At 40.2% G+C, this 18,791-nt stretch overlaps 1 protein-coding gene across 1 annotated transcript in view; it reads left to right on the top strand.

Annotated features, from left to right (window-relative positions):
• Positions 1-17,712, top strand: part of ADAM19 (ADAM metallopeptidase domain 19) — a 126,141-nt gene extending 108,429 nt beyond the window's left edge. The window contains exons 16-23 of the mRNA XM_044659849.1: positions 696-900; positions 2,345-2,422; positions 2,582-2,690; positions 2,907-3,048; positions 6,800-6,884; positions 7,373-7,600; positions 16,756-16,914; positions 17,638-17,712. Of these exons, the coding sequence (XP_044515784.1) occupies positions 696-900; positions 2,345-2,422; positions 2,582-2,690; positions 2,907-3,048; positions 6,800-6,884; positions 7,373-7,600; positions 16,756-16,914; positions 17,638-17,691 (1,060 nt within the window). The 3' untranslated portion in view covers positions 17,692-17,712. The remainder of the gene's footprint in view (positions 1-695; positions 901-2,344; positions 2,423-2,581; positions 2,691-2,906; positions 3,049-6,799; positions 6,885-7,372; positions 7,601-16,755; positions 16,915-17,637) is intronic.
• Positions 17,713-18,791: the final 1,079 nt, after the last annotated feature.

Below are 18,791 nucleotides of genomic sequence, written 5' to 3' on the forward strand. Positions count from 1 at the left end.
TCTTTCTTTCTTTCTTTCTTTCTTTCTTTCTTTCTTTCTTTCTTTCTTTCTTTCTTTCTTTCTTTCTTTCTTTCTTTCTTTCTTTCTTTCTTTCTCTTACCTGTCACTTTACAATCAATACTATATATGAGTTTCAAGGCAGAAGAGCTATAAGGGCTAGGCGATAGGTAGGAAGTGTCTGAAGTCAGATTTGAACCTAGGACCTCCCATCTCTAGGCTTGGCTCTCAATCCACTATGCTACCCAGCTGCCCCTATGAATTTCTTTTCTTGATGAGAAAAGCCCACAAACTTGCAAAACTGTGTTTATCAGTCACTCTAGACTTTCTTCTTCCCATGAAGGGGAAATTGGCCTCTGCCAATTCTTCTGACCCATTCTGTATGATCCATTGATACCACCATAGGGGTGTAGGAGAGGAAATCCACTGCTGGGGCATCTATGTCTATTAAAATCTGGAGAAGGAGGAAGAAATGCTGGATCCAGGGCTAGTGATTTCAGGAACCAAGATGGTATTGTTTTGCCTTTGTAATGCATAGACTCTTTAAAGAGAAGGTTGCTTTGCCAAGCTCATCAATGGGGATCTTTTGGATAGGGCCAACCTTATGAATGATGGTGAGGGAGAAAGGATGCTTTGTGGCTATGCCATACCTCTCCTCCTTTCTGAGTTCCATTTCCCTTTTTCTTCATTGATTTTAGAGATGCCAAGTGTGGGAAGATCCAGTGTCAGAGTTCAGAGGCCAGGCCCCTGGAGTCCAATGCGGTACCCATTGATACCACCATCACCCTGAATGGGAAACAGATCCGCTGCCGGGGCACCCATGTGTACCGAGGTCCAGAGGAAGAGGGAGACATGCTGGATCCAGGGCTAGTGATGACTGGAACCAAGTGTGGCTATAATCATGTAAGTGCTCTTGCCTTGCAACAGTGGAAAATGGACTTGGGAAAGTCTGTCATAGGAGGAAGAATATTGGGGACAAGGTGGGTCAGTAGGAACAAAATAATCACATAAATTCCCCCAACCCCCAAGTTCAAGGTTTCCCATTGGAAACTTAAGGGAGATGGAGGGATTAGACTTAATGTACTTAACCTCAGAAGGAAGAGTTGAGGACAAATTGATGGAAATTATAACAAGAAAAAATTCACCTCGACATAGGGAAGAACTTCCTAGCAATTAGAGCTGTCCCCCTGTGGAAAAGGATGACTTTGAGGGGGATGAATTCCATGTTATTACCACAAAGGCTAAGGTTATGATTAAGCAGAGGATAGCTTTTCACTTCTGAGGTTATTACAAAAGTTTGGAGGTTGATAGGGAGGAGAGGGAATGCCTTCTTATTTCTAGTATGGAATATCATTAGATGATAGCTATTCCACTTCTTTGGGATTGAGTGATAGTAGAATTATTCAGTTTCTGATCAACTGCCCTGTTGTTTCTATTCATTTAGAATTGGCCCTAAGCCCCCACCACTGAAGTACATTTCTATCACACTTTGCACCTCTGTACCTCTGAAAGACTTTTTCAGTGGCAAAGCAGCCATTCTCTAGTTTTATTTTGCAGAAGCATCATACATTCACACAGACCCACTCACCGGTGTGTCACCACTTGCCACTAGTTTGGGTTACTGCTGAGCTCTCATCTGTTGTCTTCTTTCTTGGTGACTCTTCATGACCCCATTTGGCATTTTCTTGACAAAGTTTCTAGAGTGGTTTGCCATTTCCTTCTCCAGTTCATTTTATAAATAAGGGAACCAAGGCAAGCAAAGTTAAGTGACTTGCCTAGGGTCCTACAGCTGAGGCCAGATTTGAATTCAGGAAGACGAGTCTTCCCAAGTCTAGGCCCTGCATTCTATCCACTGGACCACCTCACTACCTGCATCTGTCTCCTAGAACACTCAGCCATTCACTCTGAAAGTGGGACAAGCTGTAAGGATCCACACATAGACTGATGCCTTTTCCCTCTCTCATTCTCTCTCCTGGGTGTTGTATATCCCTTCACCTCGTGCACATAATACCCAAACCACATCCTATTCTCTCTCACTTGTACTTCCTCATTAGAGACCACAATACAGAGACAGCCAGGGGTAGAATCTCGTAGCGCCACGCATGCCAAGCCAGGTTCACCAGTGTCATCTCTTATAGCCCGGAGGATGACGAATGATTGCTCATAGCCGCAAGGATACTGGGCTTTCTGAGCTTGGCTGTCTGCCTTCTCGGGGAACTTGAAAATGGAGAGAGAGAATCTCAGCAGGTACACTGGCTTCAATTTTAAGTCTTGGTAAAGCCAAGACTTAGAAGCCAACGTACCTGATTCCCAGTTGACGGATGACTCAGCTGCCTTCTTCCCACAGATTTGCTTCGAGGGACAATGCAGGAATACCTCATTTTTTGAAACTGAAGGTTGTGGGAAGAAATGCCATGGCCATGGGGTAGGTCTTGGCAGAAGTCCTGTCCTCCATCTGTTTCCAGAAGTGGGTGGTGGTGGTGGTGGGGTGGCTCTCTGTGGGAGGCCATGGTTCTCTTCTGAAGTAGGGGGCTGAGAGTCTGCCTGATGGCAGGCTCCCATGCTTTCTGTCTTCCCACTGCAGGTCTGTAACAATAAACAGAATTGTCATTGCTTCCAAGGGTGGGCCCCACCTTTCTGCAATACTGTGGGCCACGGAGGCAGCATCGACAGTGGGCCTATGCCCCCCCAGAGTGAGTCAGATATCCTCATCTTTGTTATTCCCTGTATTCTACAGCAGTGAATGGAGCAAGTGGGAGAGGTTGGGTAGAGGACATTGGGGGCAGCTTATAGTATTAATGATAACTGTGATCCCTTATGTTTCTTAGAAGCTTCTCAAGTTTAAATGATCCTTACATTTACATATTGAGCATTTTTTCCAGCTTGTTTCTTTAATCTCTTTCTGGCAGATGTTGCCCCTGTGGTAGCTGGAGTGTTGACCGCCATTTTGTTGTTGGGTATCATTCTACTGGTATTCTATTACTGCAAAAGGCGCAGGCTGGGCCCACTGAAGCCCTCAGCTCTCCCTTCCAAGTGGAGGCAACAATTCAGGTGAGATGAGTGTCTTGACTTCTCTACTTACACAGTCACTATCTAATCTAGATTTTGACCACCACTTTTCTAGACCCTTCTTGCTGGCTTCCTTGCCTTGAGTCTCTCTAATAAGAAGTCCTTTAGAAGTCTGACATTGTGGCTGGACCTTTTGGGGTTATTTAGCCTCCTTTGGGTTTTGGAGGTTAGAGATGATATATTTCTGGGTAAAGGACTAGCACTAACAGTAGCCTAGGCCAGCCAGGTAGAGCTTTTTTTTTTTTTTTTAATTTTTTTTTTAAACCCTTAACTTCTTTGTATTGGCTCATAGGTGGAAGAGTGGTAAGGGTGGGCAATGGGGGTCAAGTGACTTGGCCAGGGTCACACAGCTGGGAAGTGTCTGAGGCCGGATTTGAACCTAGGATCTCTCGTCTCTAGGCCTGGCTCTCAATCCACTGAGCTACCCAGCTGCCCCTCCAGGTAGAGCTTTAATGAACAATTCTTCTGATACCTGGAGCTGGCAGCATAGCAAACCTTGAGAGGACATAAAATGTTCTCTCAGATCACCACTCCACAAAGTCATCCTGGCATGTTGCATTGCCATACCAAGCTAGTTTCACCCACATCATCTTTTATAACCTAGGAGATCATTAGTTAGTGCTTATAGTTGTGGGGATACTGTAGTTCCCATGTCAGACTTCCCCTAAAATGAGGAGACTTCATCTCAGAGGGGTATAGTAGTTCTGTCTCAAGTCCTTTCCTCTTTTTTATCTTATTTTATTTGGTGATCTTATCAACTTCTGAGGATTTAATTACCACCTCTATACTGATAATTCACAAATCTAGCTTTCCTATCTCAACCACTCTGCTAGTTTCCAACCTTGATTTTCCAATTGTCTTATAGATATCTTTTTTTTAAAATGCTTAACTTCTGTGTATTGGCTCCTTGGTGGAAGAGTGGTAAGGGTGGGCAATGGGGGTCAAGTGACTTGCCCAGGGTCACACAGCTGGGAAGTGTCTGAGGTCAGATTTGAACCTAGGACCTCCTGTCTCTAGGCCTGACTCTCAATCCACTGAGCTACCCAGCTGCCCCCATCTTATAGATATCTTGAATTAGATGTCCAGTAGACATTGTAAACTCAGAATGTCCAAAACTGAACGCATTATCTTTTCCCTAAATCTTCCTTTCCCCATCCCTCAGCCTTACCTCCCCTATTACTGGAGAGGCCATCACCATCTTCCCAGTCCCTCAGACTTGCAATCTAGGAGTCATCCTGGATTTCTCACTATCTCTCACCTCCTCATATCTAATTTGTTGCCAACACTCCATGATTTAATCTCTCCAATAGGCCTCCTTCTCTCCTCTGACATTGTCACCATTCTAGTGCTGGCCCCCATCACCTCACACCTGGACTATTGTAATAGCCTATTGGTGGGTCAGCTTGTCTCAAGTCTTTCCCTTTTCCAATCTATCTTCCATTCAACCACTAAAGTAATTTTCCTAAAGTGTAGATTCACCTGTGTCACTCTACTTAATAAATACCAGTGGCTTTCAGTTTCCTCCAGGATCAAATACAAAATGCCCTGTTTGGTGTTAAGATCCCTTCATAATTTAGCATTAACTTTCCAGTCTTCTTATACTTTATTCCCTAACATGTATGCTTTGTTGACACTGGCCTCCTAGCTCTTCCATGAACAAAATGCTCCATCTTTCAATGCCAGGCACTTTCTCTGGCTGCCCCCAATTTATGGAATGTTCTTCTTTCTTAACTTCCAACTACTGACTTCCCTAGCTTCCTTTTAAGTCCTAAATCCCACCTTCTATAAGAAATCTTCCCTAACCCCATACATTCAAAAGGCTATAAATTATTTCCTATTTATCCTGCTATAACTTCTCTCTCTCTCTGCTTCTTTCTCTCTCTCTTTCTGACTCTGTCTCTCTCTCTCTGTCTCTATCTATCTATCTATCTATCTATCTATCTATCTATCTATCTATCTATCTATCTATCTATCTGTCTGTCTGTCTGTCTGTCTGTCTGTCTATCTTTCTGTCTGTCTGCCTGTTGTCTATCTACCTATATCTATCTATTTGCTCATTGTCTCCCTCATTAGATTGTACATTTCTTGAAGAGAGGCACTATCTCTTTTTTCTTTTGTGTCTCCATTGCTTAGCACAGTGTCTGGCATCTAATAGGTGCTTAATAAATGTTTATTGATTGATTAATAGCTACAGTTATAAGTCTTTGCACAACCACGTATTCAGAAACTTAATCTTGGGCAAGGTCAAGGATGAAGGGGCGAGGAGGGGGCACACTGAGAAGGGAGACAGAGACATAAGGATCCTGTTTCCTGTGGGCATAGATTCTAGAACATCATAAAGTTGCTGGTGGAGAAGGGGATCAGTAGGTGAGGGACAAGGTGTTTCCCAGGTCCATGCTGAGGAAGAATTCACTTGGGATGTAGCTGTCTGTTCCCTAGACTAAATTATGGTTGGAAAGGAAGCAACTATCTGTTATCTTCTTATTTTAACTAATACTTTTTTGCTAACTAGGTACTAAGTTCAGTTATTTTTACTTGATGAATGAATATAGGGGTCATCAACAATTTCTAAATTTCAGTGCCTTGGAAGTAAATTAATTATTTGATCAATAAATATTACCAAGTGCCCTACTGTGCATCAGGCCTTTGTGATGCAAAACAATGGCACAAAATGAAACAATCCTTACTTTACAGGAGAATAAAATTTACAGTTAAATATGAAATCTTCACTCTATGGAGAAAACATGTAAATAGATCAATACAGGTAGAATAAATACAAAATATACACAAGGCCATTCAATACAATGCATTTAAAGAAAGAAATCAGTAAAGCTTGAAGTGTCCAGTTAAAGGCTTTGTGTGGATTAGAAGATGGTGATTGAACAATGCCTTGAAAAGCAGATGAGAGGGGCACAGTGGGTATTAATCAGACCTGGAGTTGGGAGGTCCTGGGTTCAAATCTGGCCTCAGACATTTCCTAGCTGTGTGACCCTGAGCAAGTCACTCAGCCACAATTGCCTAGCTCTTATTGCTCTTCTGTCTTGGAACCAACACTCATTATTGATTCTAAGACAGAAGGTAAGAATTTTAAAAAATAAAAATAAAAGAGAGCTTCTCTAAGGCTGAGCTGAGGAGAGAGTGTGCGCTGAGTTAAGAGGACAGAGGCAAAAAAAGGAACAAAGATGAGCAAAGCCTCATCTCCCCATCCTCTGGGATCAGGCCATGAGATATTCTGTTTTGGCCTAGGTTAGCTTATTTCATTTTTTTTCACTCCAATCATTTCCCCCTCTCATTTATTTTATTCCTTATAACCAAAACCAGCAACAGTTCTTGCAAAATCATCTGATGCAGAGGCTTTGACTGACAAATTAAATTAAATTTTGTACCTGTGGGCCCAAGTGCTTTCTACTTGATCCATCCTTGAGGGAAGAAAAATACTGCTGGGAAGATGGAAGTCCCAAAGCAATTTTGGATGCTTTCATTTTTAAGAGAGCCAAGCCTCTATTTCATCCTTAGGCCAGATTATGGAGAGAGGGATGGAGGATGATGGGGTAGGTGTGAGGAACCATACAGAGGGGAACAGAAGCTCCTTGTTTTTGTTCAGGGTAGGAAGGGGCATTGGGGAGAGAGAAATCTGGACACACTGATAGCAACCTGCAATCTGAAGGATCTGACAGCTTGCCTCTGACAGCACCTGTGGTTATGTGCTTCTAATCTTCTCTCTTGTTTCTAGTTGCCCCTTCAAGGTGACTCAGAATGGTGGCACTGGTCATGCCAACCCAACTTTCAAGTTACAGACACCCCAGGGAAAGAGAAAGGTAAGTCTATCGTGCTCTAGGAAACCTGCATGTTCTGATTTCTGTACCCTCGCACAGCCACCTATGTTGCACATATGTGGAATTGCCCTTTGGTTTTCTCCAGAGTTCTGAGGCCAGATTTGAACCCAGGTCCTCCCAACTCCAGATCTGACTTTCTATCCACTGTGCTACCTAGCTGCTCCTCTCATTTGCTTTTTACATGGGCACAGATAGATCTGTAAACAAATTTTACTGAATTGATATGAAAATTATGCCTAGTTATAACATTCTTGTAAAAGACTTATTTGGAAAGACAAGTATTTATCAAATGTTTCTAAGAAATCAGGAAATTCTAGAGTTAGAAGAATCCTCCAGAATTCATCCTGTCCATTCCCCTAGCTCTGATCATCCATCCCAGTGGGATGTAGAGGAGGGCAAAAAAGATGTAGGTCCTTTAGGGGTGGGGTCCAGACAGCTGATTGATGTTTTGTGTTTTACTCCATTTTCAGGTTACCAACACACCTGAAATTCCACGCAAGCCATCACAACCTCCTCCCCGACCTCCTCCAGACTATATGCATGGTGGCTCTCCACCTCCTCCTCCTCTCTCGATACACCTCAATAGGGATATCAGGATCTCTCCAGGGGCCACCACCCAAGTGGAGAGAAAAGAATCTGTGAGACGGCCTCCCCCAAGCCGGCCAGTGCCTCCAGCTCCTAATTACGTTGCCACCCAGGTAAGAGTTTGCCCAGCTCCTGGCATGAGAGCTAGAAGGGTCCTTAGAGACCACCTAGAGCAACCTTCTAATTTCATAGATAAGCAACCCAAGACTTGGAAAGCACAAGTGACTTGCCAAAGTCCCACAGCTAGTTAAATGTTGGATCCAACAGAGGTGTTAAAGCAGATAGTATCAATGAAATGTATCCCAGCAGCTCCCTGTCCCATCACCACCAACTGCAAAGGATTTAAAACAAGGGAGAACTTATTAATTAAAAAAAGTTCTTTTATCAGAATGTGCTAAAGATGTCCTGTAATGAGAGGACTGTCTGCTGAGGAAAGTCAGGCAGAGACACCAAGTTTTCTTTTCTTTTTTTCTTTTTCCTTTAAAAAAAAACACTTACTTTCTATCTTAGAAACAATGCTATATATTGCTTCTAAGGCAGAAAAGCTGTAAGGGCTAGGTATGGGGATTGAGTAACTTACTCAGGGTCATACAGCTAGGGTATCTAAAGCCATATTTGAACCTAGGACTTTTTTTCTCTATACTTCCAATCCACCAAGCCACCTAGCTGTCCTCAATGCCAGGATTTCTCAGGAAGTGGTTGCTGAAGCTACTCTTTCCTTCTTTGTCAGAAGCTTCTTTGTTTATTTCTTCCCATTTCCCAGAGACACAGCTCCCCAGTTGTATTTCTGTTGCCTCATTCACCTGGGATTTCCTCCTGTTTTTCTTTACCTAGGTTGTGCAGGTTGGAATTTAGAGACATGTCTAAGAAATCCCTATTCCTAAAGATGCTGACAGATATAAGGTCAATTCTTTGGTGGGTTTGGGGGATGTAGGGTTAAGGTTATTGTTGAGCCAATTAAGAGGATTTGGTGCTGATTTTGAAGATTTTTTTCTTAATGATACTTCCCAGTCTCCATTTCCTAAAAATGGAGAGAAGAAAGGGAAACAGAAGAGAGAAGAAAGGAAAGGGAGAGAGGAAGGGGGAAAGATGGAAAAAAAGAAGATGAAAAGTTAAGAAAGGGAAGAGGAAAGACAACATTAGAAAGAGAAGAATAAAAGAGAGAGTGAGAAGAGAAAGAAGAAAGCAGAGAGAAGGCAAGATGGGAGAAGAGAGGACAAAGGGAGAAGTAGAAAAAAGGAGGGAGAGAAATACAGAAGGAAGGAGAAAGAAAAAGAAGGAAAAAAAGAGAAACTGAAGAGAGTAGAGAGAGAAATTGTCAGCCTATTCTTTCCTAGAAAGCTGCACAATCATTTTGTGAGGAGGAAAGAACCAGGCTCACCCCACATTACCCGCTGGCCTTGAGCCTTGAGGTCAAGGGGATGGAAGAGAAAGAGCAGAAAGAATTCAGAGGGACAGCTATATCTCTGGAGGATGGGAAGAAACAAACAACCAACTTAAGCTGCCAGCCCCCACCTCCTAGTTGAGAAGGCTCCTGGCAGGAAGAAGAAGCAAACAAAACCAGGAAGGGACCACGAATCAGTGTCGAGTAAATATCCCTAGTGCCCAAGCACAGAGATCGTTTCCCCTCACATTAGGGGTGTTTACTGAGACTGAGATGTTGAGCACAGCTGGGCTAGATGTCCTTGGGCATGCTTCCAGGCAAGATGGTGGAGTGAGAAGTTATGAGGAAGCCACACTCCTCACATTCCCTTAAAAAGCAACAAGAGAAACACCAAATACAAAAGAAAAATAACTAGAAAACCACACAGGATCATAAAAATTTACCACAAAAGAAAATGAAGGACCAGCATAATAAAAACATAATACCACAAAACACCATAGACCAGCTGAAACAGATTAAGATCTCAGAAGCAAAAGAAACAATGCAAGATATCCTGACATCCTTCAGTGGATAAATGCCATATTTAAATAATTTAAAAGAGGAGTTTCCATATTAAGAGAATCACTAGAACAAACAAACAAACAAAAAAAAAACCCTGTAGAAATTTTTATATGAGAGGAACTGATGCTAGAATGAAAAGATCCTTTTAAAAATCAGGTGTAAATCACTCTAGCAAAAACCAATAATATGGAAATAGGTATCAAGTGACAACATTTGTACAACCCAGTGGAATTGCTTGTTGGCTCTGGGATGGGGGAGGGAAAGAAAATAAATCATGTAAACATGGAAAAATATTTAAAAATAAATAAATTAAAATCAGGAGGATATGGGGCAGCTAAGTGGCTCAGTGGATAGAGTATCCAGCTTAGAGTCAGGGGGACAGTGTTCAAATTTGACCTCAGACTTTTCCCAACTGTGTGACCCTACCTAGGCAAATCACTAAACCCCAATTGCCTAATCCTTACCACTTTTTTTTGTCTTAGAATCGATACTTGATAATGATTCTAAGACAGAAAGTAACAGTTTTAATTTTAAAAAATTAAGAGGATATGATTTTAAAAAGGAGTAAAATGGAGAATCTAAGAGAAAAACCTGAAAAAAGATCATTATAGAAGCCATCAACAATAAATTTACAAGAGTGGGGAAAAGAGTCACAGATAGCATGTACAAAGTAGAAAAACATGCTAAGAGAACTAACATATTGAGAAAATGGAAAAGTATTCAAATATATATGGCAGATCAGAGGATAGGTCAGGGCACACCAATGTTAGGGGTTGCGAACATCTCAGCCAATTTGAAAACAAAGATGAAAACAGAAAAGAACATTAAAACTATATTCCAGGAAATTATTCAAGAAAGCTTCCCAGAACTATGAAAATAAATAACAATAGGCAAATGTAAAGAATTTATTGGTCCCTACTTGGAAAAGAACTTGAGTCAACTTTCCTAGAGACAATATAAATTCCTACATTAAAACAACAAGGAATGAATGCAATTTGAGCTGTAATAAGACAAAAAGAACATACTAAGAACATTAATTACAATGACAGCAGATTTCTCAATAAAGAATGACCAGACAAATTGGAATGTAACACGTTAGTATGTAGAATGTAACAAATTCGTATTTTTATTGATAATAATTGACAGGCATGTAGCACTTTAGGAGGCAGCAGCTAAGTAGCTCAGTAGATAAAGCATTGGAATCATTAAATTTTTTGTTGTGCAGTCATGCCAGCTGATTTGTAATTTTTTTTTCTCTAGAAGATTAAGGCAAACAGAGGTTAATTGACTTGCCCAGGGTCACATAGCTAGTAACTATCTGAGACTGGCCTAGCATTCTAACCACTGATCATCTAGCTGCCTTGGAATCAAGAAGACTTAAGTTTAAATCTAGCCTCAAACACTTACTAACTGTGTGACTCTGGGCAAGCCACTTAATTTCTGTTGGTCTGAATCCACTGGAGGATGAAATGGCAAACCACTCCAGCATCTTTGCCAAGAAAACCTCCTGGACAGTATGGTCCATGGTGTCATGAAGAGTCAGATGCGACTGAATGATTGAACAACAAATGTAGTACTTTTTAAGTTTGCAAAGTACTTTCCATAGAGTACTATGGAATTTGAATTTCACATCACCTCATGAATCAGGTACTCTTAGAATTATACCCATTTTACAAATGAGGAAACTGTAGGTCAGAAAGTTAAAAATCTTGCTCATGCTCCCACTACTAGTGTCAGAAATGGGATTTGAAACTAGGAATTCCTGGCTCTTAAGTTTGGCACCATCCACTGTTCCATATGCATGGGCTAGAAAATTAGAATAATCTGTCCAGTCAAACTTAATATACTGTTACAAGGAAAGAGATAGACAAATGGTAAACTTTTGGACTTTGAGCAATCCGCAGAACTATATGGATTTCAAAGACATTGTTATAAAGGCAGTCAGGTAGTTGAGCTATAGAAGTAAATACTTAATACTTCTTACCTCAAGACAAACTATTTCATAAATAATGATGAGAACCTTTGGAAAATTGTACTAAACTAAAATTCAACACATTAAATAAATATAAGAAATATAAGAATAGGTATATAAAATATAAGAAAAGAGAAAAAAGGAAGATGGAAAATAAGTACATATTATTTTCCCCCCAAAGGATAGTAAATAAAGTAAACGAAAAATAGATCACCTGCCAAGTAAGAAAGAAGAAATAGGGAAGAAAAGTAGAAATTCTATCAGCTACATTTATAGATTATAATTCTACAAAGTTAATAGTAAATAACAATGGTATAATTAAAAGATAAAAGCCATTTGGCTTATAGCTAAGTAATCTATTAAATGATATGCAAGGGGATGAGGAAACTGTAAAAGCAACAGATTTTGTCTTGGATGGAGACCGCAAAGTACTATATATAAAAATCCAGGGGATATAGCCAAAGCCCAACCCAGAGACAAGCATCATAGTGCTGAATGCCCACATCATTAAGTAGAGAAACTGGGCTAGAGGAGTCTGTACTTAAAAGAAAGTAAACAAAATAATGCTCTAACAGGAAATAGAAAGGGAAATAATCAAATTAAGAACTGAAATCAACATAATTGAAAATAATCAAACAATTAAAATGACAAATAAAACCAACAACAAATTGACAAAGATGGAGTAAATCAATTAAAAAGGAAAAGACCAGTTGTAATTTCCAAAGTTAGAAATGAAAAAACAGACATTACAAAGCCAAGACTAATGACAATGAGCAGAGCTGGCAACACAAAGCTTTCTGCTAATAGAGTTAAAGAGCCAAAAGAAATTGATGTTAATTTATGAAAATATAAATAACCAAAACTATCTTCAGCAAAGTAGAGAATTCAAATTATTCATTCACAGAAGGAGAAATCAACAAATTGTTAAGGAGCTACTCTCACCCCCAAAGACACTGTTCTTGAATGGACACATAAGTGAATTCATCCAAACACTTAAAAATTTATTTTCCTACGTGGAGATTGTTTAAGCATAGAAAAAGTTGTCACACTACCAAATTCCTTACATGAGAAAAATATGATTTTTGTTCTATGCATAGAGTAAAAGTGATGTTGAAAAATGAAATTATATCACGGTATCACTGAAATATCACAAATTAGTATCACTGCAAAAAATATCAAATAAAATTATTTTCATTATTATATATCTTCAACAAAAGTAAAGAACTACTCAGGAAAATGTCATTAATAAGGATAACAAATTGTGTCAAATATTTACCCTATCATTATCTATATAGGAGAACTATGTAGAGAAAACTTCAAAATGATTTTGATGGGAATAAAGGAAGGAAATAAGCAAAAAGTTATACCCTCCTCATGGTCAAGTTGAACAAATATTCCCCAAAGTGTCTATTCTTCCCAAATTAATTTATAGATTTAATGCAATTCTGATACTTATATCAATAGATTACTTCATGAGATTCAATAAAAATTCAACAATTAAAATTGGAATGGAAAAACCATTGGAAAAAATGGAGAAGCCAATGAGTAAAAATATAAAAAAGAAAAGAAAAAGAGCAGGTGAAAGGAACCTCATCCTGCAAAATGAAAAAAAAAATTAAGTCAATAATTATAAAAATGGTATCATCCTGAGGGAAAATGGGAAAACTGTTAATGGAACAAAGTAGAAAACCCAGGAATAGACCATTAATGTGTATAAGTGATTTGTTTCATAAACTCATTACTAAAAATCTCTAGAAAATGGAATTTTTATTCAATAAAAAAATCATTTTGGGAAAAGTATATTACACTGAATGATAAAAAAAATGAGCTTAGGGCTAAATCTTATTCGAGCTCCTCAATACAGTTCATTTGGATAAATGCCATATATATAAAAGGAAGAAGTAGTGGAGGGCAGTTACTATTGGGACAATGTAAGGGCTTGGTTTAAGTGAGGTTAGGAAGAGGTTAGGAAGCATCCAATTTCTACTCCATGCCTACCTGAGTGACAACTCCATGCTGAAGAGAAAGTGTTTGTGAATTATGATTCATTCATTGAACCCAGATTATGAGATTGTAGACTCTTCAATTGTTAGAGCTAGAAGGAACCTTTGAGGCCATTCTTACTTGTTTCATTGATGAGAGCCAATCCCAGGAAAGTGGTGACTTTCCAAAAATTACACAGCAGATAGTAAGTGGCAGAGATCAGTCTCAGTTTTTTGGTATACCGCCTCTCCTGGTAAACTTAACGCATGCACCAACAAGTTGGTCCACTTTTATAAGTATTCTCCTTCTACCCCAGTCATAACTGTTCATTACTTTGAAGTGCTGCTGCTGCTGCTGAAATCCCTCAGGTTTGTCTAGCACTTTTTCACCATCTGTCTAGATACCAAAAAGCTGAAACTGAATCTGATAGTTCAAGTCAGATCAGCAGAACTAGGCTGGGTCTAATTTCACAGTCTCAGCCTTACTTGCTTCCCAGTATAAGGATGTACTATGTACAGGGTCAATACAATTCAAAATATTACAACTGAACAAATATTTATTAAGTACATGTGTGTGGTGCATTATTTTAGGCACTGAGGTAGAGGGGAGTGAGAAATAGAAAGTATAGATAAAACACAACTCCTGCCCTCAAGGAATTTATAATCAAGAAATACAAGGCATGACATAGACTAATACAAATGCTTAGAGAGCCTACTTTCCTCCCATCCCCAACACACCAAAAAGGGGACCTTTATTATACACGAGGAGAACTGAGATGAATTTTGCAGATGGCACCACTAGGCTATGCCATATATTTCGAAGCTTCTAGGAGACTTTCCCAGGTTTTTTTATTGTCTTATCGATCTATCAGCACTATTTTCTCTTACCACCAAGGATGGTCTCCATTTTTCACCAGACCACCTATATAATCTGGCAGAAGTGCCCACTCCTTTCTGTGGCAGGAACATCATGCAGTGGGAGAGACAAGTGAGAAAACTCACCCCTTCCTTGTGTTTGGCAATACTTGGATTTGCTCTCAAAGCTCAGTCTTGTAGGTTTCCAAAGTTCTGTACTACCATTATTCCTTAGTAAAATTCCATAAATTTTACACTTCCCTAAGATTATCATATTCCCTTTCTCCTTTGAACTTTATAGTGACCTCTTTAGGCAGGCAAAAAAAAAAAAAAGAAAGAAAGAAAAAAGAAAAAAAGAAATTATGGTCCCCATTTTATAGCTAAGGAAATTGAGATCTACAGAGCGGTTAAATGACTTAATGAGTTTAGTAGCAGAGTTTTAGCTTTTATGGATTTCAATGTCAATGAATACTTAGTCAAAAAGCATTTAAGTGTTCACTATAGCTAAGTTGCTGCTGTCTGCAGAAGGCATATGAGCTTGGTGCTTGGGAATTTACAAAGGATTTGGAAGGTCTTTGAAGGCCAAGCTAAGAATCTTGAAGACCTAGTACTGTATTTTTTGCACTGAATATAGAGTACTGAGTGTTCAGTGAGCCCCTACTCAACATTTCTAGTCTCTTGACCCTTCTTCTCCTCACAGACACTCTGTGCTCAGAGGAAATTTGGTAGACTGATTGATTGCTTTCCATGGAATTCTTTATATCCTGGCATACCAAGAGCCCCTTGTCTCCTTGCCTCTCTGATCCCTGACTCTATCTAGATAGGCAATTCCTTTTCCAGAGCTGTGCAATAAGTTGAATGTGGCTCTTAATGTGGCCAAGTGGCTAGGAGTTGGCTGTAAGAGTTAATGTGGCCTTTTGGTCCGCCTCACTCTGTTCTTTGCCATGATCAGTTCTCCCTTCATGGCCAGAGGGGGAGCAGAGAGGCCAAACACTAAGATTTAGATGGAGATTCCTTCCTGCTAATGCTTCCCCTGAGACATTCATTTTGCAGCTGTCAGAGTGGAGTTTTTCCAATGATAGTCTGACATCTGTACACAGCTGTTCATTTCTTCACACTGCACCTAAGGGATGTTTTCATTTCTATTTTGCTGGTCAGTCAAGGGATTTTATGAAATAAATTAGATAAAACTCTTCTCATTTGCAAGAGCCACTTACCCATCCTTTCCCTGGAGGTTTGATAATCCATATAAACCAGTTTATATTATCTAAGGTCCAATGACTGAGACTGTAAATTTTTCAGGTCCTGAGATCATCCTCAGATTTTTCCACTATCCCTTAGCATTTCTCTGAGGATGTACAGAAGAAAAAAAAAACAGGAATTAAAAACTTAAATCTGTTAAATCGGTTCCTTTGGTCTAAAAAAAGATCAGTAGATTATAAGCTACTGAGAGCAGGGAGTGTGCCTTGTCTTTCTAGTGTGGAACTTAGCAGATGTTCAGGAAATTTCAAATGAAAAAAGGTTGGATGAGGATTGGCAAGGTCAAGCCAGTAGAGTATTTCATTGACTTGTGAGGTAGCTTCCTTTTCTTGCATTTGATGGGTATCCTTGTGAGATTTCAATCATTCTATCAAGAATGGAAGAGAAAGTTGAAAAAAAAATTGGAATCAAGATCAATATTATGTTATTTGAAAGCTCTGTGTTTCTCTCTAAAACTCCCATCCTCCATCCCACTACCACTCTTTTTCTCTCCCCTCCTCATTGAGGCAGTGTGGACTGATGGAAGAACAAAGGGCTTGAGTCAGGAGGCTTGGGTTTTAGGAGGAGCTCTGCCCCTAAAAAAAAAGCTATGAAATTTTAAGTAGATCATTTAACCTCTTTATCCCTCAGTCTTCTCAACTGCTAAATGGAGATAATATCTTCCCTAACCATTTCATATAGATTTCAAATAGGATTTTTATAAGATATTCTCTGAACAGATTTTTAAAAACTTTTAAAGTGCTATATGAATATGTACTGGTATCATCATTAAGCAAGCAAGGAAGCATCATCATCGTCATTAGCTAGCAGGACACCTCTCAGCCTCCCTGACTATTTCACATAAAGTTCTATTTCTTATGATTTAATCTAATATATATATATATAAATAAAATCTCTCTGAACCTCCTGTTTTTTCATTTGTAAAATGGGTGGTAACAGAAGGGAGAACTACTGACCTAGATGGTCTGTAAAATCCTTTCCAATTTAAAATTCTGTGGGTTCTCTAACTTGTTCAGTGGAGTCATACTAGGAATCCAGCTCACTTCTCTGAAAATGAAAGTATTGAACCAGATCATCTCTAAGGACCCTTCTGGCTCTAACTTCCATGAACTGAATGAAACTTTCTTCTCCATGGTACTTCTTTTCCCCCATCCCAATGGGCTGGTAACCCCAAGGAGACCAGTTGCATTATTTGGTCTCGGATGTTACCCTTTCTGTTTAGTTAAGCTGAAAGTCTTTTTACTTTCTCTTTAGGATTTCTCCAGACCCCGTCCACCTCAGAAAGCTCTGCCTGCTAACCCTGTGCCAGGTCGAAAGACACTTCCAAAGAGCAATGGCTCCTCTGCCCTACTGTCACCTGCTGCTGGAAGCAGCCCTCGGCATCTTCGGCCACTAGTGGCTCCAGCTCCCAAGGTGTGTCTCCCAAGGAAGCATTTAGAATGGGAACAGGTACAGGTTGCCTCTTCTTGCCCCTGGGGTCCAGAAGAGATGAATGTAGTTCTTTGGGGGTCAAAGATCAGACTCTTCTGTTGCCTTGTGCTATCAGTATTCTAAATGAAGTATTTGGACAGCTCTTTTGTGATTGGTATGTTGCTGTGTTATCTGTTCTAGGATGGGGATGGGGGAGATTTTAAAGTCAGCTGACTTACCGAGCTTTAATTTTACACAAAAGGTTGATAGATCCATGGGCATATATGGAACCTTGGGTCTCCAGGGGCTTGAGCTGTTAGGTTGCGGGGAGGTGATTTGTTGGTATCTTGGTTCTTTGGGGGGAAGCAGGGATACTATGGAACATAAGAGGCAATAAGAATTCTGCTTTTAGAGTTTAAAGACCTGAATTTGACTCCTGATTGCTGCTTACTAGCTCTGTAATCATTGGGCAGGTACCTCTCTAAGCGTCAGTGTCCTCATCTATTAAATAGGGATGATACCCATATCGCTGGGCTGATGTAAGGATGACAGTCTAGAAGCCTTAAAGGATTTGAAATGTGAGTTATTGTTATGAATGGAGAGACTGATAGCTTTTGAGGGAGGTCACTCAGTAAATATGTTTAGCAAACATTCAAATGGTTAACTTTGTTTCTGTTTAGTGCACTGGACTGATTGTTCCCCTCTTTCCCTTTTTTGTTTCCAAAGTTCCCAGATTTCAGAGCCCAGATGGCTGGAAGAGTGACTAGCTCAAAAATATAATACCAACACTTATATGAGGAGTCCCAACTGGAGTTCCCTTTTCCATGAAGACCTAGGACGTCACAAAAGATGTCGTGGCCTTGTGATGAGGCAGAACCATATCTAGTCACTTGCCATTTACTTAACTTACCTCCTCCTCTTCCCACCTCCTATTCCATCACCTCCAATTCTTGGATACTTTGAACCAGACTCAATATGATCTAACTTCCTTTGGAAGCCCAAAAGGACTCATTTCCAACAAAATTTAAGTATTGTTTTATGCAATATATGATTTGGGGAGGGGGAAGAGTGTAGGAACTTGAGAAAGAAGATGAATATCGGCTTTGCTTGACTGTCAACCACTCAGTGTATCCGCAGAGACTGGGTCACTTACCTTCCTGTGGTCACCTGCACCTCCAAAGAGCAGCACTGAAGGAGAAATCAGGCTCTTGCGGGATGTCACACCTACCTCCTAAGCCATCTCAGATCAAGACTGAGCCTGGAAGAGTCTCCCTGAGGCTTGTGGAGGGGATAGATCAATCCAATGTGTCTTCCATGCCTTTTCTCTCTAAGAAGTTGGAAAAAGTGGTTCAGCTCCAGGGAATCCTGGAACCAGGAGAACCAGAGGAAAACCTCTTGTGATCAAGGTGTGCTAGGTCACACGAGCCACCTCGGTTGGGATGCTTTGTTGATTGCTTCTCTGTTTGTGATACATATCCTGTGGAGGTCTTCTTTCCCACTTCCCTTCCCCCTTCTCCATTATTCATATGGGTCATTTTTGACTCAGATAGGTACTACAGCTAGATTAACCAGTCCATCTATGATAACATAGACAGCAGGGGGGAGTGCCATGCTTGTGTCTCCTCTGAGCCATAATGATAATGCCAAAGGTCATGAGTACCAATAGATTGGGCCTCTTATCTTATCCTCCTTGGTGCATATCAGGTACATTCCATTCTAGCACTTGCTACCCCAGAGTTCCATCACTCGATTCCTCCCCTCCCACCCTCACCTCACTCTCACCCTGGTCCTCGACTCTAATGATGTGTGGTGCTTTGGTGAATGGACAATAGCAAGCCCTGTCTTCCTAGGGATTGGTGCATATAGCTATCCTCAGGGCT

The sequence above is a fragment of the Gracilinanus agilis genome, chromosome 2, assembly GCF_016433145.1.
Source record: "Gracilinanus agilis isolate LMUSP501 chromosome 2, AgileGrace, whole genome shotgun sequence".
Lineage (NCBI taxonomy): Eukaryota > Metazoa > Chordata > Mammalia > Didelphimorphia > Didelphidae > Gracilinanus > Gracilinanus agilis.